Raw genomic sequence first — 24,922 nt, 5'->3', positions numbered from 1 at the left:
CCATTCTGCTCAGGGAGCTTTCTTGTCCTTACTCCTGTGAGTAAATCTCTGGCTCATCTGGAACTCTGGGCTCCACTTGGAAGTACTTTCACACAAAGACAAGAAATGAGGAAGAGCACACCCGAGGCCTCAGACTCTGGGCCTGCTGCTCAAACTCTCGCTGGGGCTTTACCATGGCGCCCAAAGAACACACCAGAAGGTGCCCGGGGCCCCTGGGGGGGAGTGGTAGCGAGAGTGACATCAAGGACTTCCTCGGCCACCACCTTCCACACCGACCACTCACCCCAAGGTATGAACTGACTCAGACAAAGACCACATTCAGGGCACGGCCAGCAACGGCGTAAGGGATTATGTTCTGAACAAAGAGTGAAGGAAAAAGACCTGGATTACATCATCACCTCCGGGAGGAATACAGGGGAATGAAGAAAGGGTCAGGAAAAAAGACAAAACTAGCAGGCATATGACAGAGCTGAGACGCCAGCAGGGGATGGGGCAGAAGAAGGGGCCAGGAGGGGAGGAGCGCACCAGAGCCTGGGGTGACAGGTCACAGGGCGGTGCAGACAGGACATTTGCAAGAAATTATACAGAAGGGAGCAATCCAATATTGCACAAAGATGAACGATTTAATAAAAAAAAATTAACAGGCAAGAATCCTTTCCTTTAAAAAAAATTCAGGGCCTCTGGTGGCAGAGGGGGTGAAAGTCTCAGCACTATGAAGCTGTTCGCAGTACTGCAGACACGAGTTTGATCCCTGGCTAGGGAGGTGACCCATGGGCACAGTAGACCTCTCCTGTGTCCCCACTGCCCCCCTCAGCAGTGGATTTCAGTAGATCCGCCTGTTGTGCTCCTCACTCTCTCTGTGGAGAATCCTCTCACCGCCTCATACCTCTGGCTTGCACCCCAGATCTTGCATGCAGAATTAATCTTCCAACAAAATTCCCTTAGTATGTAGAACTGGGGTGTAGACCAGAGGTTAGGGGGTGAGAGGATTCACAAGATACTGAGTGTGGTGACAAACAGGCAGAACCAATGAAATACCTGGCTAATGGGAGCAGCGGGTGACACATGAGAGGCCTGCTGAGGCCATATGTGGGGCGGCTCCCTAGCTGGGGCTGAAACCCTGGCCTGAGCAGGCAATAGCGCTGAGACTTACCCCGAGGCCACCAGGGAGGCCCCGAAAAACTTTCACCATGAAAGGTAGGTAAAGACAGCTGCAGACCTCAACCTATAGCCGATAGCACACAGTTCAACATTTCCTTCTAGAGGAGGACATTTTGGTGGTGAGCAATTCCAGCATCAGGGGGCACCACAGAGACTTAGAGTACTGGACAGAACGTGACGACTAAGAAAACCCAGAGAGATCACTTACCCACGCAACATGCAGTGTGCCATGTAGACAGACAGCTGCTGTGAACAGGCATAGCATCGCCCAGGAACTTAAGAGGATACTAGAAGCAACAGCACAGGAACAGCGACATCATCACTGCATGAACTTGGGAGAACAGAGTGAACCAGGTAACTCCACACAATTAGGATTGAAACTCTATGTCAGTTCTCATTGCTCTCAGCTGCATGGTGTGGTTTGAGCTACTAAGTTTGAAGATTTTTTAAAAGATTTTTATTTATTCAAGCATACAAGAACCAGGGTACAGGCCAGATGTGTGGGAGGGTGAGAGGGTGCACCAGAGACAGAGCGGGGAACAGAACAGGCAGACTGACCGAAATACACTGCTGAAATACATGCAGCGGGCCAGACAAGAGAGGTCTGCCGCACCATGGGGCTGCTCCTGGCCGGCCAGGGAATCAAACTCCCACCACAAAGGCCACGGACAGCTTCACAGTGCTGCGTTCAATTGCCTGCACTACCAGGGGAGGCCTGCCTGCACACTCTTGACATTCACAGCATTTCCCTCCAGTGTGAAGTTTGTCATGCCTAGTGAGGGCTGACTTCCTGAAAAGTTTCCCCACTCTTCACAATCATAGGGATTTTGTCCAGTGACATCTCTGATGTCCAGTTAGAGCTTGCTTATTGGAAAAAATTTTCCCACACTCTTGACACTCATAAGGCTTCTCCCCACTGTGACTTCTCTGATGTTTACTGAGGGATGATTTCTGGCGGAAAGCCTTCCCACATTCTTGACATTCATAGGATTTCTCTCCAGTGTGAATTCTCTGATGTTTAGTGAGGGATGATTTCCACTGGAAAGTCTTCCTACACTCTTGACATTCATAAGGCTTCTCTCCAGTGTGAATTCTCTGATGCTCACTGAGGTAAAACTTACTGGAAAAAGCTTTCCCACACCCTTTGCATTCATAGGGTTTCTCTCCAGTGTGACTTCTCTGATGGACACTGAGGGATGACTTCCTAGAAAAAGCTTTCCCACACTCTTCACAATAATAGGGTTTCTCTCCAGTGTGACTTCGCCGATGGTGACAGAGAGATGATTTCCAGAGGAAAGTCTTCCTACACTCTTGACATTCATAAGACTTCTCTCCAGTGTGACTTCTCTGATGTTGACTGAGGTATGATTTCCATTGGAAAGTCTTACTACACTCTTGACATTCATAAGGCTTCTCTCCACTGTGGATTCTCTGATGCTCAGCATATCTCTTATATCCCAAATTATTCTTTCCTAACTGGGTACTCTCACGAGGATAGGTGTGAAATGTGTTTCTGAGACTGGCCCCACTTTCATAACATTCCTGCTGCTCATGTTCAACATACCTAGGAGAACTCAAATGCACTGGAGTCATCTCTGCAGCTCTCCCCTTTTCATTACAACTGCAGCAAGTATGTCCTCCTTGGGTTCTGTCTCGGACAATGAAAGGTACCTCATCACGGGTGCCCCTGCACACATTGCATTTACGGACAATCCTTTCCAGAAGGGCTCCTCTAGGTGTAAATACTGTTTCTTCACTCATGACTTTTCCTTGTTCAGGAAATTCAAAAGACTGTTGAAAGTTCTGAATCACCTGGTGACTAAGGTGCTCAGGATACTTGATGGGTTCCCTCATTCTACAAAAGACTTCCTCGTTCTCTACAGCATGCCCTTCATGAGGCTCACCAGGGATCATCATGTTCCTATGTATAGTAAAGTTCTCAGGCATCATTGCTGAATTGTTTTCATTTTTGATACTATGGTTCAAACAATGAATTGAGTGCAAATTGCTTTTTTCCATTAAGTCAGTTCTCTCGTTGGATGGTATTTTGCTGCTGGTGGTAAGAACTTGCCACACATGTCTGCCCTGATTTGCAGGGCTGTCCTGAGTCAGGTGATCCACAGTATGGACATCTAAAGTGAGATAAAAATGGCCATGTCTCTAAAAAGTAAGCATTCTGAGTGAATACTACTAAGCGGCATGAAAGTTCCTATATTACAACATAATTTACAGGTATTGATTTTCTGATTCATGCTTTTTGCCCATAGTAAATTATGGGGAGAATAGATTTTTTGGTATTTTTATTTTAGCATAGGAGATCTGGGGTGTAGGCCAGAGATGCAGGAGTGTGGGTGCTGTAGGGGAGCGTGCTGTAGGGGAGTGTGTTGACCAGAACAGGCGGACTGACTGAAATACACTGTTCAGGGGAGCAGCGGGTGAAACAGGAGAGATTTGCCGCGCCAAAGTCGGTGAACTCCTTCACTGTGGATCAAACTCAGGCCATAACAGTGAGAGCTAAGACACTTAATCCCTAGGCCTCCAGAGAGGCCCCAATTACAGATTTTTTTTAATGCCAAACCAGGATAACAAAGCAGTAAAACTAATTTCATAATGGTTTTATAAAATCATAAATATTTGGTAAATATAGTATTTTAACTAGAGTTGTCGATTTCAACCAGAAGCATTTCACCCAACATAGATCCTACACACTTTCTTAGACTGAACCTGTGCAGCTCTTGCGGGTACTTTCTGAATAACCAAGCCCTGCAGAGGACATGGCTTTCGCAAAAACCTGTGGACTGAGAGACTCAGTCATTGCCCAGGCACTTCAAGCAAGAGGCCTGTTGAGACACAAGGACTCTGCTTCTCCATTTCCTTAGTTCTTCTTTCAACCCGCCCGGGCCACGGTCACCTGCAGAGGGTCTCAGAGGCATGCGCTTCCCTCCACGGCAGAGACCAGTCAGTTCATATTTAAATATCATATCACATAAGGCTCAGAATCCTAATACATGCAGCAAACTCCGCCTCATCATTGTGTCCCACGTCCCTGCTAAGCGATAGGAAAAAAGTTCTCCATCCATCCTGTGCTATCAGCATTAAAGTCTTTTCTCACATCCTTCTGAGAGCAACACCCTGGTGTTCAAAACGCACTCCCTGGAAACTGTGTTTCTGCATTGTTCATAGCAGCTCCAGTTTCTATGTCGTGTGTGACTCTCAGCTACATCACACTGTCGTCGATTCCTTTACTTTCCTCCCAACGATTCCCACGAGAAGGTGGAATTGCACAGGTCACACTGCTCCCCAAGGTATGAGCCCCCAACCTGAAACTCTTGGTGCCATGGCTTTAGAAACCACCACCTCAGGTTCCTCCTCCCATGTCACAGAACATCCCTTCCAACGCTGAACAATTCTGGGTTCTCCTCAGCCTCACATTTACTATGAGGGCGGTCACAAGGCTTGCCCCTGAAACACTACTCATGTTCTAAATAACTCTCCAGTCAACGCCTCTCTATCCCTTTTGAGTTAGTCACCTGCTCAGTGACATCTCCAATAGCAATACATAGCCTCTACCCCAGTCTGCAGAGGGAACTATAGATATGACATGTCAGTGCAACCCATTCACCTCACCTGAGCTCTGAAAGAAAAGAATTAATCTCTATAATGATGCATACGGAGCACACACAAAAACAATATCCTCCACTTTGTTTCACTCATGCTGGTCAAACATCCTCTGTGGCTTTACCTCTCTATTAATAAATGTATTTATTACATATTCTTTCCTCACAGAATGTATAACTTCAGAATGTAAAGATCATTTTTGTGAGTACTGTTGCTCCCCCCTCTCAGAAAATTTACCACTGGTTAAACTTCCCATAAACATACGGAAAGAATAAAAAAATTCCTCAACAGTTACCTAAAGAAAACAGTCTATGAGAATAAACTAAGAGAACAGAGAAATGTGATTACTGCAGAATAATCCCCACAGTATCAGGGACTGCATACTGGTTTAAGAACATAGACAACCATCATTAAAAGAGCAGTATGAAATTCACAAGAGAGTAGTATTTGGGAACTGAATAAAGAATCAGTTTGATATATGCAGACAAACTGTCCAAGGTTGGACACTGGAAAAGCACCTCAGTTTGGCCAATATCACTGGCCACACTCCCAGCCTCCTCTCAGCCTCCCGGCCTGGCAAGCACTGACTGACCTGAGAGGTCCTGGTTTGGGGGAACGTCCACAGTCCACGGCTGTAATCCCTGCTCCGACCTGATGCTCTCCTCAGGATCGGTAACACAGTGCCCTGTGATGAGAAACAGTGTTGGTCTTCAATCAAGTTCAACTTCAGTCTTTGAAAACTAACAAATGCAGTGTGAAGAGCTGTGCAAAAGAGTCCAATCTGAATCTTTCCAAACAAAAACCGAAACACCCACAATGTACACTGCCTGCCATGTTCAACCTCACCAACACTCAGTTTCATAAGCAAGTGCACACTTATCGGTGCAGAAGACAGCATTGCACTAGAGTGTTACACTGGAGCTTCCTCACCTAGGGACACTAGGTGATTGCAGGTCTCCAGCATCACATCCCAGTACAGGGTCCTCTGAGCTTCACTCAGGTACCGCCACTCCTGCCATGTGAAGTTCACAGCCACATCTTCAAATGACACCATCGCTTCTGAGGGAACATTTCTCATCTCAGGGCCGGCAGCCTGGGTCAGACAGAGCAAGTGCAAACACATCTTATTTTGTGGGTCTTCGGTCCTATATAGAATTTACAGTTGAAAGAGCCTCGCCTCTACATTCACCCCTTTGGTCCTACAAGTAGAACTATAGCTTACCTTATGTATTTGAAGTGTCTATGATTCTAAGAATAAAAGGATGAATAAAATTGGCTCCTTGAGGAGCTGATAGCCTGGCTGGCATGTGTAACAGACACACACCCGGAATCATGTGCTAAAGGAATTTCATAACAAATGAAAAGCATGTGCAACTTTATGCCAATATTTTACTCCTGTGACCTCAAAGCCTGGTATCTCCAACTCACAGTAAACAAAAACTGAACCCGAAACCAGAATGTTCAAGCAATGAGGTGGGAAAAAGCACAGGTATGAGATGTTCAACTACAAGCAAGTATAAACCAGAGATGCACTATTGGGGGTGGGAGGGATTAGGGTCAAAATAAGGGGGGTGGGTTGTATGGGGACTATAACCAAGATGAAAATGCATAACTTGTGCAGAAATTAAAAAAATGATGTAAAATATATATAAAAGAAAATTTTAAGAAAAGATTTTCTGCTGACAGAGTCAGAAGAAGACAGAACAGGTCATCACTTCTCAAATGGAAGGACAAAGGGGAGGAGAACTTGGCAATAACTTGGTGGCTGAGGTACGAGGAATGTTTTCCTAATATGCTGTCCACATGATGGGCTGGTAGACACTGGAATTCACACACAACTGGACATGTGTCTGATAGATCAGGAAGTCTAAGCTGAAAACAGAAATTTGGGAATCAGGGCCTCCCTGGTGGCACAAGAGTTTAAGTCTCAGCACTATGAAGCTATCGGCAGCTGCTGCAGCACGAATTCGATCCCCAACCAGGGAGCTATCCACAAGGCGCAGCAGATATCTCCTGTCTCCCCACTGCTCCCCTCAGCAGTGTATTTCAGTCAGTCTGCCTGTTCTGTTCCCTGCTCTGTCTCTGGTGAATCCTCTCACCCCCTGCACCTGTGGCCTACACCCAAGCGTTTATATGCATACATAAAATAAATATTAAAGAAAAGAAAGAATTTGGGAATCTCCAGGATATTGTTGATAGTTTTCATCACCGTAGGGGAGAACACAGTGACCAGAACAAAAGGTATCGAAAGAAGAGGAAAAACAACTAGAAGAGACAAATATTTCTTTTGGAGAAAGAAAAAAAAATAGATCATAGCAATAAAAGAGTTTTGAAAAATAAGATACACGGTATAAGAAAACAAACATCTTAAGAAATCCGTAAATTCATTCCATCATTTCCTTTCCTGTGAGGGGAGCAGCAGATAAGTCAAGGAGAGGTCTGCTGTTTCATGTGTTCAGCTACCTGGCCAGAGACCAAACGATAGCTTGGAAATCACCAACAAGAAAGGAGAGAGGAATTAAAGCATATAAGAAAAGGTCAAAAAATATACAGTGATGCAGTAGGTTGGAAATGGGGTATAAAATGGCTGAGAATACTGCATCCGCAGTGGCACAGCGGGTGAGCGCTAGGTCGTGAAGCTGCCCGCAGCCTCTGCAGCGCTGGTTAGATCTCCGGCCACCAGCGAGGTCCCGCATGTTGCGCAGATCTCTCATGCTGCCCACTGCTCCCCTCAGCAGTGTACTTTGTCAGTCTGCTTGTTCTGTTCTCCGCTCTGGTTCTGGTGAATTCTCTTACCCTCCCATACTTCTGACTGCACCCTGTGCTTGAATAAATAATAAATAAATCTTAAAAAAAATAAAAAATTAGGGCCTCCCCGGTTGCGCAGTGGTTGAGCACTGGGTTGCAAAGCTGCCCACGGGCTCAGAGGCACCAGTTCGATCCCCGGCTGCTCCCCGACCACCAGAGGAGGGTCCCACATGGCGCGCAGACCTCTCCTGCTGCCCGCTGCTCCCCTCAGCAGTGTACTCAGGACCATCTGCCTGCTCTGCTCCCCGCTCTGGCTCTGATGAATTCTCTCACCCTCCCTCACTTCTGATTGTACCCAGTGCATGTATAAACAAATGAAATAAATAAATAAATAAACATGCCTCTATAAAAAAAATATAAAAAAAAAATGACTGAGAATCGAGGAACCACTCTTTAATAAAGTTAACACCTCCCTTTCAGTAATACTTTGGTGTAAATAAAAGTCCACAATACAATGGCAAATGTGTCTGAATGAATTAAAAATAACACCAATTCAATCTTACCTATATGACACTCAACATAGCCTTCAGCGCACTATGTGGAATGTAAGGATGGAACTAGATTCTATGAAGACTAATCATGAAATTGGAGCTGTGTGGATCACTCTAATGATATTATCTCAGGCTAACGCATCACAGAATGAAAAGAATGACCCCAGAAAATAACAGAAAACTACCTGTTTTGAGAAATCATTGTAATATTATCTATACACTAAGATGAGGTCCTGAATGTGTGCCACAAGGAAAGACAGAACTCAATGCAGAAGATGAAAACAATAAAATCAAGGAGAGGTTCAAGGCCCAATTGCAATTGGAAGGAAAATACTGTTATAAATTCAGGAATCAGAGTTGACAAACGGGTGAAAAATAATTTGAAAAAAAAAGATGTGGTATATAGACAGGATGAAATACTACTAAGCTATGAAAAGGGATACATCTATCCTGTGCAACAACAACAATGGAATGCTGGGGGTGGATTATGCTCAGTGAAAAGAATCAGAAGGAAGAAGACTTACTGGATGAATTCACTCCTATTTGGACTTTGGAAAAACAAGGCAAAGAAACTGACAATACAAACCAAAATAAACTCTAGGGATAGGACTGCAGAATGAGGGTACAAAGAGGGAAGGACAGTGGGTGTGGGTGGGTACAAAAGTGGCAGGGGACTCAAAGATTTATGGAGAAGCCCACAATGCACTGGTGGTGGGTATGGGGGTGACAGACATCTGAGGATATGATAATCTATTCCCTGAATAACGAAGAGTGAGGTAAACCCATGGTACCTTGATTCCAAAAAACTAAGCAATACTGAGAAAACATTGCAACAAAGCAAACTCCCCAAAACTTGTGATTCAGAAAACAAGACTAAGAGGTAATTTTAAAGCATTAAACAATTACACTAGCAATAAAAGAGATCTCAGTTGAGCAATGTAACTTCACACCTCCAGGAATTAGAAAAAGAACAATTTTAGCTCCATATTGGCAGAAAGGAGGACATTGAAAAAAATAAGAAATACATAAATAGAGCATTATGACCAAGAATCAGTTGCTTCTCTATGAAAGGAAGTCTGGATTTTGAAAGATCAACAAAATGGACAAAACCTAAGTTCAATTCAGTAAGAAGGAAAGACAGAGGACTCAAGTGTCAGAGAGGAGATGCCCCCAGGGAGAGCAAGACTAAGACTTCTCTTCACATCCCAGGGCTCCATTTTTTCGCTCTAACAAGATGACCAGCTTGGGCGTAGACACAGCAAGATCTGTTTATTAGGACAGGTGATATGAGATGGCCTGAAGATTCTCAAATTCCCAATACAGTATTGTGTTCAGTAGAGGGGACAGTATAGAAGGTTCTAGAAAAGGATCACTGCAAATACTTTTTCTGACAGCACCTTTACCAGAAATCATTGAAATTTTCATATCCTAAGAACCATTTCTACACCTCTGAGTCCTAGCATGTGATAGAGAAGCTAGGATTTTGCTTGCAGCCATAACACTTAAGTCACATATTTTCTTGAATGAGCACTCATACAGAGAGCAGGTTGCAGATCATCCTAAGACAGGAGAAATTTAAGCCATGGTGAAACATCATGAGACTTTCCAACAAACCCACACTGTTTTTCTTTAAAATAGGGACTTAAAAGTATCCGACAATCCTGGGCATCCCTGGGGCTCATCCACACGTGGTACAGGAAACACTGAGGGCAGGTGAGGAAATCTATAGGGATATTCTCCTCACCCAAGGACACCACATTTCTGTAGGTTTCTAGAACCACGTCCTTGTACAATTTCCACTGTAGCTGGTCCAGGCCCTCCTGCTCCTTGTGTGAGAATTCGATGGCCACATCTCTGAAGGTCAAGGGTTCCTGAAATCAAATTACACAGTTACTATATGGCCACCAGCAGAACTCTAAATAGGACACAAAGTGAAAAGAGAGTTGTGAGGGGCCCCATGGTGGCACTAGGGTTCAGTCTCAGCACTATGAAGCTATGAGAACCACTTAAGGACAAGTCTGATTCCTGGCCAGGGAACTGACTCACATGGCGCAGCAGACCTCTCCTGTCTCGTCCGCTGCTCCCCTCAGCAGTTTATTTCAGTAGATCTGCCTGTTCTGTTCCCACTCTGTCTCTGGTGAATCCTCTCACCCCCCCCCAAACCCTCACCTTTGGCCCATACCTCACCAATTTATGTATAAGTAAATAAAATAAATCTTAAAAAAATGGGGAGACCTGGTTCTGAGAAAGAAGAATGCCCTTACGCAGTGACATCCATGTTTACACAGCAACAGTCTAATGCACCCACTGAGCCCAGAGGATCACATATGCCCACAAAACCACCATGGACACTATAATTTCAGTGACGTCAAATCTGACCCAGGGCACACACCTGTACAACAAGGAGGCAGGACAATTGGAAAATTCATAGTAGAAACGGAGATGAAAGACTGAAAGGAAATTGTAGGTAATGATCAAATACTAAGCAAAGCGACAACAACAAAAACGATCATTTTTAAAGATTTTTTTTATGCATACAACAACTGGGGTACAGGTCAGAGGTGTGGGAGGTGAGAGGAGTCACCAGAGAGACAAAGTGTAGCTCAGAACAGGCAGACTGACCAAAGTACACTGCTGAGGGGAGTAGCGGATGAGACACAAGAGGTCTGCTGCGCCATGTGGGCAGCCTCCTGGCCTGCCAGGGATCGAACTTGTGCTGCAGAGGCTGCGGACAACTTCACAGTGCTGTGCTTAGCCTTTGCCCCACCAGGGAGACCCCGTTCCCACAGCTTTCATTAGACTCTTGTATGAACCAGATATAATTCTCTGAGCTTTCAATATACTTTATATTTTATGTGACCATTTCCTCAAACACCCACAATATTACAGACCAGGGTTTCCCTACAGATCTGAGCTAAAATGAATCAAAGAGGACCCTAAATGAATGAGCACAGCAGGTTTTATAGCCGACAAAAATGGTTTGGTTAAAAAAGGGAAAGACACACGACACAGTATATAATGTTACATTTCAATTAATAAAAATGGGACCACATACACACTACATGGATGAATGTAGTCTTGTCAACGAATTCAAGATTATTCAAATACTATGAAGGAAACCAAGCTGTGGGTGATACTATGTGCATACTTCAAACCCACTATGTAGACATACAATGTGAAATCCATTATAATAAAAGCTACTGTTTTTGAGTGTAATTTCTTAAAAAAATTGTTACATTATATAGGTTCAACTATTTTAAAATTTTACTACAATTCAGTACATGATAACATTTTTGGTTCATTTCTCTGGAAGTATAAACAGCTATGAGAGAGAACGTGTGTGAAATGACTGGCATTTCCATGGACATTCACACCAAAAGGAATGAAATAACTGTGACTGTATCATTCAAGTGAAAGAAGGAGGGACCTGAACCCTGAAAATTAAAAAAAAAAAAAACTCTATTAAAGGAAATAAAATACACAGAGAAATACAAAGACGGCCCATCCTCCTAGGTGGGGAGAATTAACATCATAAATGGCCTTATTGTCTACAGCAATTTACAAACTTATGCAATACCTACCAAATACCAAGGACGTTTTTTATAAGGAAATAGAACAATACCCACATATATGTGAACCCACAGAAGGTCCCAAATAGCAAACAATCTTGGGAGAAAAGAAGAAAATGTAAGTATCTCATTTCCTGACTTCAAAATATATATAACACCAACAGTAATCACAACATTATTTTACCGGAATAAAACCAGAACTCAGAGCAATGGAAGGCAACTAAAAACCCAGAGAGCAAATGATATAAATATGAAGAGTTCAATCTTGGACAAAGGAGCTAAAATCATACCATTCAGACAAGACAGCCTCTTTAATAAATAGTACTGGGATGGGCCCCCTGGTGGCCTAGGGGTTAAGAGTCAGTGCTATCACGGCTATTCTAGGCCAGAGAGCTGACCCACATGTGGCACAGCCGACCTCACCTGTCCCTCTCACTGATTCCCCGAGCAGTGTATTTCAGTGGATCTGCCTGTTCTGTTCCGTACTGTGTTTCTGGCAAATCTCAAACCCTGAACATCTGGTCTACACCCCAGTTCTTCTATACATAAATAAATAAATACATATTTTTAAAAAATGGTGCAGGGAAACATGAATAATGACTTGCAAAAATAAGAACCAAGACCCATTCAAAACTCCATACAGGGCCTCCCTGGTGGCACAACATATGAAGTTATCCATAGCCACTGCTGCATGAGTTTGATCCCCAGGTAGGGAGCTACCCATATGGTGTAGCAGACCTCTCCTGACTCGTCCGCTGCTCCCCTCACCAGTGTATTTCAGTCAGTCTGCCTGTTCTGTTCCTCACTCTGTCCCTGGTTGTGATACCTATTGAATCTTCTCACCCCCCACACCTCCAGCCTGTACCCCAGTTCTTGTATGCATAAATAAATAAATCTTTAAAAGAAAAACTCCATACAGAAAACTAAATCCAAGTGGATGAAAAGTTTGGACATAAGAACCCAAAGCATGAAGCACTGAAAGAAAATAAAAGGATACACTACGGGACAGCTGCTGCAAAATGCACGAGGGAACACAACCCCAATGACAAGGGAAACAAAAGCAAGTTTCACAAGTGGGACAATACCAAATCTCAAAGCTTTTAGAACTCAAAAGAAACCAGCACAGAAACAGAAATGCATCCTACAAAATAGAACACACGCAACACATCTGATAAAGGGTTCATTCCAAAATTTGAAACGTTCCCACCCAGTGCAAAAAACCAACCAATGAGTCAATTGAAAAGAACAAAGGAAATAAACACTTTGCTAAAGAGGAAATTCTGAGGTCCAACAGACATAGGAATGTTCACCTTAATTTATTGTAAGAGAAATGTCAATTAAAACCACACTGAGATGCCACCTCAACACTTGAGAATGGTCCAAATAAAAAAGAGTGAAATGAACAACGCTGGAGAGGGTGGAGAGAAAAGGAAGCTCTCACCCATGGCTAGTAAATTTCATGTCAGCATTATTTCTACAAATTATTTATCCAGGGCCTCCCTGGTGGCGCAGGGGTTAACACGCAACCTATGAAGCAATCCGCAGCCGCTGCAGCACAAGTTCGATTCCTGGCTGGCCAGGGAGCAACCCACATGGCGGGACAGACCTCCCCTGTCTTGCCTACTGCTCCCCTCAACAGTGTACTTCGGTCTGTCTGTCTGTTCTGTTCCTCACTCCGTCTTTAGTGAATACTCTTGCCTTCCTGTGCATCTGGACTGTACCCCGGTTCTTGAATAAATAAATAAATTTAAATAAATAAATTTAAAAAATAAATAAAAATTTAAAAAAGAATGAATTAAATCTTTTGGAAAAAATCAATCGACTTTATTAAAACCTGCATTAGGTTCACATATAGCATAAATATTTAAATATCACTGTATGCTCCATGTTGAAAATAAAAATGCAGGCATTTAAGAAGAATTCTTGTTCTTTTGAAACCAGGATCCCTAAGTTGGTGGTCAACAGAGTCATTACTTAGCTACTGTGCATGCACAAATTCTATACCCAGTACGGGACAGTCACCTGTTCTGTCATCATGTGTCTGTGAAGATTTCTTTTGGCAATGATATCAAATAATATTCATCTCTCTATTACTACCATAAAGAAACATCACAATTTTAATAAACTGTGCATTTCCGCAAGGAGTCCATCGTGATATGATTTGACATGTTCCTCTGTCTGACTTCAATGGCAACATTAAGGCCCAGAACACTTCTTGGTGAATTAGATCAATGTGTTGAGTCAACCAGAAGCAGCATGTCCATTCATATGTTCCTGATAATGGCACATTACTGTCCTAAATTTACCCTGCAAGTTAGATATAAACAAATTCATCGACTAGGACAGTCTCTCAGATGTTTGAGGCAGCAAAAAAAAATCAAACACCTGACTTCACATGCACAAGGGGACAAAGCCAGAGAATGAACTGATTTAGAGCTGAATTATATTCATCACCTCTTCATAATATCTCAAGCACTCTGACAAAAAGTACATGGAATGTAATTATACTGGACCCCAACACATCATCTTGGACATTTAAATGATACTAATACATACTTAGTGCTTTAATGTTGGTTTACGCTCCATAAAAATATCTGATTTAAATATCAGTGAAGTTTTTGAATTATTGTACTGCAATTTTTAAATGTATATTTAGAGTTGATTATTCTATGACAGCTTACTTTTCCATATCTTTACTTCTTCAAAGTATCATGCTAGCATGAAAATGGTGGTTGCAAAATATCTATTCATACAAACCACTCATCACTTTAGATTTGCAGGTTTCTCCCCAGTGTGCATTCTCTGATGTGCAGAGTGATTTCACTTCTGGTTAAACAGTTGCCACATTCTTCACATTTTGAACATTTCACTCTTATATGAATTCTCCGATGTTGAGCAAGTTTTGCCTTCTGCTTAAAGGCTTTGCTGAATTCTTCACATTTATAAGCTTTTTCTTTCACATTTGTATGAATTCAGTGACTATGAGCAAGACTTGACTGCTGGTTAAAGACTTTCCCAAATTCTTCACATCTGTACGTTTTCTCAGCATTATGAACCCTCTGGTGTTCAGAAAGGTGACACAGGTAGAGAAAGGCTTTACCATAGTGTGGACATGTGTAAGCCTTTTCTCCAGTATGAATCCTTACATGTTTAGTGAGCTGTGGATGCCAACAAAAGGCTTTACCACACTCTTCACATTTGTGCCATTTCTCTCTCTGATGTTGAGTGAGTCTTGAGCACCATTTGTTAGCGTTGCCATATCCTTTACAGTTGAAGGGATTCTCCTGAATTGTGTGGTGTTGGAGTAGTTTTGAGGACTCCTCAATATGATCCCAAGTAGATTTTTTTATCTTCCCATTTGCATCTCTGATGTTGACTACTATTTGTCTCAAAGTATACACCTGTCCCATATTCACAATGTACTGAATGATTATTGCATGATGGACTATGTGACTGCCTACATGTTCTAACTGTCCTCTCAGAGAATATGTATTATTAAAAATCTGATGGAGATCTCTGCTTACAGAAACACCCTTATCTATGCAAGGAACAGACATAAAATGCGGCTTGACCCAAGACATTTCACACACATGATCTCTTCTTGTGGGAAGAGTTGTATTCTGGGTCATTGTTCCAGCTTGGCTATCTTCATTGCAACAAATGTTCTGCCCTTCAATGGATCTTTGGCGTGTCTGGTCTTCCACTAATTGCAAATGCTTACTTATCGCCTGAACCTTCCATGTCTTAGATGTGCCTTTCATCTGTCTCCCCCTGATCCATTTACCCTTGGCATGGACTCCAGGTCAGCTCCTTCCCTTTAGCGCCCATGCTGCCTCCCATCACCGCCAGCGATCCACTTGCTTCTTCTCTAATGCATATAGTTCTAGCACTTCAGAGCCAGACTGATTCACAGCTGCTCTTTCCAGATACTCTTTGGTGCCTGAGGAAACCTAAATGTCAAGTCCAGATTCCTTAGCCGAGCACATTGAAGATTGACCGACTTTTCCAGGCTCCCCTGTGAACGCCCATGTTCCAGGTGGGCAATCTCAGAAGACCTAGAAAGTGTGGGTCACAGGTCTTGTTCCCACCAATAATCTCATTAGCTACTGTTCCTGCTGGTCCTTGATGTTGGGGTCACGAGTGATTCACCAGGTCCAAGGCAGTCTCAGATACCCCTTGCCTGATTTCCACCCCTCAGTGTGCTCTGAAAGGATTTTAGAACTTGGGGGAATTCAAGACTGAGGACTGCTAAGCGCCCGCAGGCTTTGTGGACATAGGCCCTATCAGCTGCTGCTACTAAGGACCCCTTGGCGTTCTTGAAAATTGTCCAGTATGGGCCTCCCCAGTGGCGCAGGGGGTGAGCGCTGGCTTGCGAAGCTGCCTGCGGGCTCTGCAGCGCCGGTTCGATCCCCGGCTGCTCCCCAGCCACTGGAGGAGGGTCCCACATGGCGCGCAGACCTCTCCTGCCGCCCGCTGCTCCCCTCAGGAGTGTACTTCGGTCCATCTTCCTGCTCTTCTCCCCGCTCTGTCTCTGGTGAATTCTCTCACTCTCCTGCGCTTGACTGTAACCAGTGCTTGTATAAACAAAACAAACAAACAAATAAATAAATAAAACATGCCTCTATTAAAAAAAAAAAAAATTAAGGGCTTCCCCAGTGGTGCAGCGGTTGAGCGCTGGGTTGTGAAGCTGCCCGCGGCCTCTGCTGCGCAGGTTCGATCCCTTGCTGTTCCCCGGCCACCAGACGAGGGTCCCACATGGTGCGTAGATCTCTCCTGCCGCCCGCTGCTCCCCTCAGCAGTGTACTTCGGTCCTTCTGCCTGCTCTGCTCCCTGCTCTGGCTCTGGTGAATTCTCTCACGCTCCCGCGCTTCTGACTGTACCCAGTGCTTGTATAAACAAACAAACAAATAAACAAACAAATAAGTAAATCATGCCTCTATTAAAAAAAAAAAAGACAAGAAAATTGTCCAGTATGTCCTTCTTCCAAAGCATTGATGGCCAGTGTGCACAGGTCAGAGACAATTGGACTTACGTACATAGATGTTCTAGAACATAATTCTGGAGTGGAACCCCCATCAAATTTGAGCACAAATATTGATCAAGAAATGCATTAATCTGTAATTGCTTAAGAAGCACTCCTAACATTTTTTAGTGTTTCATTTTCACTCAAGGCTGAAGGGAGCGTTTGGTTGGTTCAAAAGAAGACAGAACTCGAGTAAAATCAGGAGAGAAATATGTTTCCAGAATTAGGACGCCATTCAGAGGCAGTCCAAACACCAACTTCGATATGGTGATCTCATTTTGCACAGCCTTGGCTGGGCCACATCCCTGCTGCCAGAGCAGTCACAGGTCAAGTCACCTCACAGGAATTCACCCAGCAAGATGTAGACTCAGAGAGTGTTCAAGAGAAGCCTGAACTTGAATGAACATGACAAAGGACTCTGAATGTTGTGCATCAGCATTTCTGTAGAATGTAGACGTTTTGGTCACACACGCCGTACCACATCTACCTGGTTGTGACTTAGCCCAAACTCTGAGAAATGACATCTTTGTCATCTGTTGTCTAGAATTCTCAGACAGTCTTCTGGCAGGGGCCACTGCAGCTGCCAAATGTAGAGATGGCCCAGGTATCTCAGGCAGAGGGATCTTCTCTGCTTAGGTGAGATTAAGGTAAACATGGGTTAATAAAGTGGGAGCCTACTACTTGGAATGAGGTGAAGTGATTTTTTCTTCATTTCTACATAAAATTTGACATACTTCGTATATGTGTAATTCATTCTCATGACAACTACTGCAGTCATGTCATTTTTCATATGGAACCACCCAGACTTGTCACACCAGGTGCTAAAAAGGCATAGGAGAAAAGCAGCAGGAAGTAAAACTGGAAACTGGTTGTCCCTTCTCTGTGTGCAGCAGGAGAGGGTGGGGGATACATGGGCATGGCAGGACACAGACTTCTCTTTGGACAGGAAACAAAAACCTGAATGACTTGTAGTATAATGCATGCATTCTAATTAAGCAAGTGCCCCCAAACTATGGAAGCAACACTGATCTAGTAGAAGAAAATATAATTCCTGGTCTCCAAAACAAGAAATGGGCCTAATTTGAGAGAAACCAACATCACAAACAAATTTCAGATTTGGGAAGGAACGACGAGCTCCTGCATTGGATCTAAATCTTGGGACAGTGGAGTCTTCCATCAAGGGCTGCCTTCCAGGCCACCCCGATGGACAAAATTCATCATCACATTTTACTGTTGAGCAGTTGGTACTTTGACCTTTTGTAACTGGGTGGTCCCCAGAAAGGGGAGGTTCCAGGTTCCCTGCCCCACCCAGGGAGGGTGGAGCTGAGCAGGGAGAGAAGAAGCTGCAGAAGAGACTGAGGAAGGAAGAAAGCAGGATGGAGCCAGAAGACCTGGAGGTGGCACATGAAGCCTAGAGACACATGAAGAAACTGCACTTGTCCTTTGGCCGTGGTCGGGGTGACACAGATGTGGGTGAGACCCGTGGGGAGGTGACCATGGTGGTTTTGTCTTGATATGATTTTGCTTCTCTTTTCCCTCCAGACTTGTCTGGTTGTTTCTGCTCCTTTTCTGTGGGTCCCCACTGGAAGGTGCTTTAGACCGTGGCAGGCTTGGGGCCTTGCTCTGGGCCAATTCCCTTTGGATGGACTTTTACCCACGAGGGACGGGTCACTTTGGGTGCTTGATTAGAAACTAGATTCTTTGGCTTTCCTGTATTGTTTTCCTAATTGCATTAAAGTTCCATCCCATTAAAGTCTCCTATGTTTTGTGCTGATGAGGCGGATGGCAGAACCATTCAGAATAGGCAGGTGTGCGGGGTTTGGGTTGCCCCTCTCCCTGCCCTATAACACTTTGACTAAGTGCTCTCCCTTCCTCACTTAGTCATGGGATCTGCAAATTCCAAGCCAAATTCCGGCCACTCCACCGGGATGCCTCTCTCAAACCTCGGTCCGTTGGGACTTAGGCCACATAACGCCCTAAGCGTCTCGTCTTTCACTGCAACACTACGTGGCCTCCGTATCAATTGGACAACGGTTCCCACTGGCCCAAACATGGCACTTTTGACTTCTCGGTCCTCACAGACCTCAAAAATTCTGTCCCCGCAATGAACATGGTCAGAGATCCTAGGGCCAGGCTTGCTTTCTCTGCGCCCCGCCCTTCCCTCCCTCCTGCAAACCTGCCACACTTTCTAAGTCTCGAGACTCCTCTCTCTCTTCGCCCTCTCCAGACCCTCTTCTGCATTCTCTGATCCTCTAGATTCTCAGTCTGCTAATCTTCTTCTCCCTCCCCGCAGGTAAGTGGGTGGGACTGAAGGAGGAGTTAGAGTCCATGTTCCTTTCTCTGTCTGATTCTCTCCCAACTTAAAAAAAAAGTCTTGGCTCTTTCACAAACTATCCCTCTACCTACACCTAAAATTTCATTATCTTACCCAAGCCTATGACCATACATGTCATAATTACATGTTATCTTCTCTTCCACCCTGACCTCTGAAAAACCCTCCTGACTTCCAAAGGCTGAAGACAGTCCTCAAAAACCCTATCCAGGATCTGCTGAACATGGCCTTTACAGTATTTAACAACTGGGAGGAATGGGACAGGGCAGAGAGGGAACTCCGCAGTCACCAGAAGGCTGAGCTTCAAGCTCAGGCCCCAGTAGCTGCCTTGAGACTGCCAGGCCCTGCTCCTCCAACGACCGCAACGCCTGCTGCCTAACAGAGGACGACAATGGGCCCCATGGGCCCCAACCAACCGCCGCCGAAGCCTGCTTCAAATGTGGCCAAGAAGGCCACTGGTCCAGACAATGCCCCAACCCCCGCCCTCCACCAGGACCTGTGCCTCATCTGCAACGTCCAGGGTCACTGGAAAAGTGACTGTCCCTCCACGCTGGCTGTGGTGGGCCAGTCCTTCCAGTCCCTGCAACTCTTGCCACCGGCGGTCTTGGGTTTGGCGGCTGAGGACTGAAGAGGCCTGGACTCATCAACTCCGATAACCTTCAAGGAGCCCAGGGTAAAGGTCAAGGTAGCAGGTAAGTACATCTCCTTTCTGGTTGACACGGGTCTACCTTCTCTGTCCTCCCCTCCTATTCGGTCAAGTTTATCCTTCTCAGGTCCTGGTTACGGGTGTTGACGGCCTTCCTTCTCGGCTCAGGACCACTGGTCCGCTCTTTCCTAGTCATGCCTTCTTGCCCCACACCACTCCTGGGTCGCGACCTCCTGACCAAACTCAGGGCTACTCTCGCATGGTTCCAACACCTAGTGCTGCTCTCATCCTCCCACGGCTCCAAACATCTCCTAATCCTTCTCAGGACTACCTGCTGTCTCCTTCCACTGTCAACCCCATGTTCTGGAAATCTTTATCCTGATTGTTGCCACCCATCGTACCCCAGTCCTCATTCGCCTTAAGGATCCCTCTTCTTTTCCCTCTCACCCCCAGTTTCCAATTTCCTCACTCACCGTCAGGGTCTCAAACCCATCAGCCAACGACTCCTGGGAAAGGGACTCCTTACTCCTATCAACTCGCCCTGTAATACTCCCATTCTCTCCATTAAAAAGCCTGATGGTTCTTATCCCTTACTTCAAGACCTTCACCTCATTAACGAAGTGGTGGTGCCTATCCATCCTATAGTGCCAAACTCCTACACCCTTCTGTTTCATATACCGTCTCCTACCACACACTTCTCTGTACTTCACCTCAAAGTATTATTTTTTACCATCCCTCTGGATCCTCAATGTTACTTACTATTCGCTTTACTTGGGAAAATCCAGACACACACCTCCCAGCAACTGGCCTGGACAGTCCTGCCTTAGGGTTCCCGGGGACAGCCCTCATCTGTTTGGTCAGGCATTAGCCAGTTATCTCTCGACATGTCATACTCCACCCCGCACTCTCCTCCAGTGTGTTGCTGGCCTCCTCATGTGCCGTCCTTCTCTGCCACTATCTCAGCAACACACTGCACACAACTCCTCAGCTTCCTATGCTCCAAAGGATACTGTCTCCCCATCCAAAGCGCAGATTCTCAGTTCCTACAGTCATCTATCTGGGTCTTTGACTAACTCCTTCCTCCAAACAGCTGACAGTGGACCACAAACAGGCCATCCGGGACCCTCCCTCCCCTAAATCGACAAAACAAATCCTTTCTTTCCTAGGTTTGGTTGGATTCTTCTGACACTGTATCCCTAATTTTGCTTCCTTAGCCAAGCCACTATATGATACAGCAAAAGCCTCCCTGAAGGACCTCTCCAATCCCCCGGAGAGTCCGCAGGGTCACACATATCCTTCTGAGGACACTGTCCTTACCCTTCCTGATCCAGAAAAGCCTTTGCTCCTGTTCACAGCCGAACGTCGGGGTACTGCAGCAGGCGGCCTTTCCCAGCCTCTCGGACCAGCCCTGCATCCTATCCCTTATCTCTCCAAGCAGATGGATCCCACCGTTAGGAGCTGGCAACCCTGCCTTAGAGCCCTGAAGGCGACAGCTCTACTCACTGAAAAATCCCTCAAACTTACTCTGGAAAGACCCACCCAAGTACATTCCTCGCACAGCCTTCAGGCCCTCTTGTCTCCCCCCTCGCTCTCCACTCCTTCCCATTTACAGGATTTCCATGTGCTCTTTATTAAAAATCCCCTGGTGAGTCTCACTCAGTCTAATTCTCTCAACCCTGCCACTCTCTGCCTGTCTCTGGCCACCTTCTGCCATTCATCATGTCTAAAAATCCTGGAAGAAACACAACCTCCAAACTGATCTCCTTTGTCAGATGCCTCCTGTGTTTGTAGACTGGCAGCTCTTGAAAAGGTGTGCGAGGTCAGCGGAGGGCTGCCTAGGCCACTGTTACTATTGATCAGGTAATCGACACAGAAAAACTGCCGGAAAAACCACCTCCCAAAAGACAAAACTCATAGCACTTAACAGGGAACTTACCCTCAGCAAACATAAGAAAGTCAACATCTATATAATTCAAAATATGCCTGCCTTTTTGCTCACAGTCATGCTGCGATTGGCAGGAAAGGGGGATTCCTTTCCACCAAGGGGTCCCCCATCATGAATGCTAACTTATCCTTAAGCTTTTAATAGCCTTGAGGCTTCCAACTGAAGTCGCCATTATCCACCTAAAGGACACCAACTGACAATTCTTACCTTACATTACCACAGGGAAAAACAAGGCAGATGCAAGGGCTTTTGCTCTCACAACTGACTCTGCTGCAGACCCTTCCCCTATTCTCTATCAGTCCTCCATCACTCGACTTAGGGAGCCTAATGAGCGCCAATTCCTGAGTCTTCTCTTCTTCCACCCTCCTTTAGTGCAAAAGTCTGACAAATATGTTCCTGTCGTCAAACCTATGCTTGCATGTCACCTCAAAGGGGAGTTCGCCTACCCTCTTTTGCAGCTCACCAACTGCGTGGACACCTACCCGGACAGGATTGACCTCTCCCTACTCAGCCAACTGCTCCAGGAACACACAGACCAGTACTTACCCAGTCCTGCCTCGGATCTCGACCCCCTCAACCAACCTTCCATACCACTACATCCAGGAGACCAAGTCCTGCTCAAATCGCTTCAGCCAAAGCCACTGCAGCCTCGGTGGACCAGCCCACGCACGGTTATTCTCACCATGCCTACAGCGGTAACACTTCTGGGACACCCCTCCTGGCACCATCAATCACAGGTCAAACGTGCCCCTGAAGACAAACAGTATGTATGCTATAACCTGGGTCCTACTAGGATGTGCATTTCTTATCAAAATCTCCCCTAGCTCAGTGTCCTGTGTATGGAAATTCAAAGTTATGGAGACCTTTGTCTCAGGATCCACTGAGACCACCCACTAGGGGGTACTGCGAGTGCCCACAGGCCAGATGCACAGCACCCATCACTCTCACCCTAACTCTTTCATGATTACTAACCCTATAAACACCTTGTTTTGTTTCTTTACATCAAACCTTAGATCACTGCAAAAATACCTATAGAGAATATGGGGGGTTGCCCTTACCAGTCATGCACAGTGCACCTTCCAGACAAAGGCCAAATATTCTCTCTGGTCCATCATAACACGGTCTTCAATATGAATCAAGTTAGCTATGCTATTTCAGATCCTTGGGACCAACGTTGGGTACAGGGAGTCCAAGCCGCATGTGCACTGGCTGGCATTCCTATCCAGAGGCAACACTGTCCATCTCAAGAGAATATGTCCCGACACAAAATGCCACAGTCCAGTCTCCCAGGACATCCTCCATTCAGAACAAATCCTATAAAATTAGCTAACATCATCAGAAAAGACGAGACACCCTCAACCTGGATTCATATAATCCAAAACGCTATAACCTTCCTAAATGATTTTTTTGAAACTAACACCTCCTCTTGTTTCCTCTGTGCTTCCCTTTGGAGGCCTCTACTGGCAGCACGTCCAATTAATCTCAATACCACTACGACCAAGATAACGGACACTGCTTGCCAGACTCCCCAACTCTAATCACCACTACCCCTGCTATCAACTGATGCCCTTGTCAGCTTTCATTCCTGTGCTTCTAACATTTCGGTTACTTCTGTACTCCAAACAACAGCAAAGAGAAACTTTTTCTGGTGCAATGGCTCTCTCTCTCAGTGTATTAATTCTGCTACTCCAGGCCCACGTATCCAAGTCCTCACGGTCCCACAGTTAACTCTGTACAGACAGTCTGATCTAGCTAGGTTATTCTCACCACATCGACTAAGCAGGCAGCCTTTCTTCCAATCATGGTTGTAATCAGCCTGGCATCATCGATAGCAGCTGCAAGTATGGCAGGTGGGGCCTGGAACACAGCCTGATTTTGCCCAGAAAATTTTATAAAAAGATACCTCCTTAGAAAAAACCTGTGTGTCTTTAGCATCATTACACAGACAGCTCACCTCCCTGGCACAGGTCACTCTCCAAAACCGGCGGGCTCTGGAGTTGTTAACAGCTAATAAAGGGGGTACCTGCTTTTTTCTCTGGAAATAATGTACTATATCAACAAATCGGGCATTGTAGAACAAAATGTAGAAGCCTTAATAAAAATACCCAAAGACATGGAATGGAAAACCGGGGACTCCAACTCTCAATGACATGTTTCAAAATCCTATAGTGTTATGGCTCCTCCACTCTTTGGGCCAATACTAATGATAACCTTATTTTTTTCTTTTCGCTCCTTGTCTCCTAAAGTTCATACAGGCTCGCATTCGGGAAATGTCTCCTCCCACCTTTAACCAACCCCTTCTCCACCCATATTCTCCCATCCCTGCAGAAGACCCTCATAACCAGGCCTAGCCACCCCCTTGATCTTCGCCCCTTTTCAGCAGGAAGTAGCCAAAGAAAGAACCATCGCCCCTTTTCCTATCAACAAAAGGCTGGTATGAAAGGTCCCGTGCAGCAGGCCAGAATGCAAAACCTACCCTGAAGCCCACCTGGGGGGCAGGAATGTGGTACCTGCCTGGAGGACTCAGGCAATGAGCCTCCCCCCTCCCCCTAGGAGTCTCGTCTCAGACAAAGAACCGATACCTGCCCTACAAACTTTTCCCACCATAGGAGCCCAACTACCCACCTGACCTCTCCTCGCCCTATAAAACCCTGCTTCCCCCTAACAACGTGCGCGGCTTCACTGACCCCCACCTTGGGTGTGTGAGGTCCGCCAGGGGCGCAATAAACTTTCCCTCCCTTTGAGAAATGTAGCCTGCTCTCCTTGTCTTTACCGCGCCGAACCTTTCATCCAGGACAGTGCCAAAATCTGTGGCATCTTTGTCGCACACTAGTTAAACTAAGCAGGTGTCAAGACTCGATCTAGAACTCCTTTGGGACATCCCATTTAATCATGTGGCAAAGCTTCTGCAAATAACCCACACATATGAAAAAATAAAATACGAACCGTCATCGTCATTACTATTATCTGATCTTAGAGATGGTGCATAGCTGCGCGGCTGTGAGTGACGAGATGACACAGGGACAATCTTTTTTCAATGGCCTCCACAGTTTCTACCTCTCATCCTTTCAATAGTAACTTTATAATAGTACCATTGAGAAGTTTACACTGGTCTCAAGGTCCCGATGCGGGACCTTGTATGTATGGGTACCTACATTGTTTACATTGCATGTAATCAGAAAAGAGCGATAAAGTCATTCTAATTGGTAAAGAAGAAAAGGGGAATAAGCTTACAGAAGACACAGTTCTTTTTTTAATAAAAACTTTTCTTTTGCAGAGCAGTTTTAGGTTCACAGAAAAATTAAGAGGAAGATACAGATGTCCTATAT

At 45.2% G+C, this 24,922-nt stretch overlaps 2 protein-coding genes and 1 long non-coding RNA gene across 3 annotated transcripts in view; all 3 read right to left on the bottom strand.

Annotated features, from left to right (window-relative positions):
* Positions 1-1,528, bottom strand: part of LOC129146199 (zinc finger protein 39-like) — a 14,456-nt gene extending 12,928 nt beyond the window's left edge. The window contains exon 1 of the mRNA XM_054697764.1: positions 1,370-1,528. Within this exon, the coding sequence (XP_054553739.1) occupies positions 1,370-1,426 (57 nt within the window). The 5' untranslated portion in view covers positions 1,427-1,528. The remainder of the gene's footprint in view (positions 1-1,369) is intronic.
* Positions 1,529-1,977: 449 nt separating this feature from the next.
* Positions 1,978-2,922, bottom strand: LOC129146198 (zinc finger protein 135-like). Its single transcript, XM_054697763.1, has one exon. It carries the CDS (start codon positions 2,920-2,922, stop codon positions 1,978-1,980), a length of 945 nt encoding a protein of 314 aa, XP_054553738.1.
* Positions 2,923-3,087: 165 nt separating this feature from the next.
* LOC129146159 (uncharacterized) lies at positions 3,088-5,907 on the bottom strand. Its single transcript, XR_008552673.1, has 3 exons — positions 5,710-5,907; positions 5,372-5,464; positions 3,088-3,293 (listed from the first exon to the last, which is right to left on the bottom strand). It is a non-coding gene; the product is annotated as an uncharacterized LOC129146159 (long non-coding RNA).
* Between the last annotated feature and the right edge of the window lie 19,015 nt (positions 5,908-24,922).

Source organism: Talpa occidentalis, unplaced genomic scaffold (genome assembly GCF_014898055.3).
Source record: "Talpa occidentalis isolate TD23 unplaced genomic scaffold, MPIMG_talOcc4v2.1 talOcc4.18, whole genome shotgun sequence".
Taxonomy (NCBI): domain Eukaryota; kingdom Metazoa; phylum Chordata; class Mammalia; order Eulipotyphla; family Talpidae; genus Talpa; species Talpa occidentalis.
The sequence above is the reverse complement of the archived record's forward strand: the minus strand, read 5'-3'. Positions and strand labels throughout refer to the sequence as shown.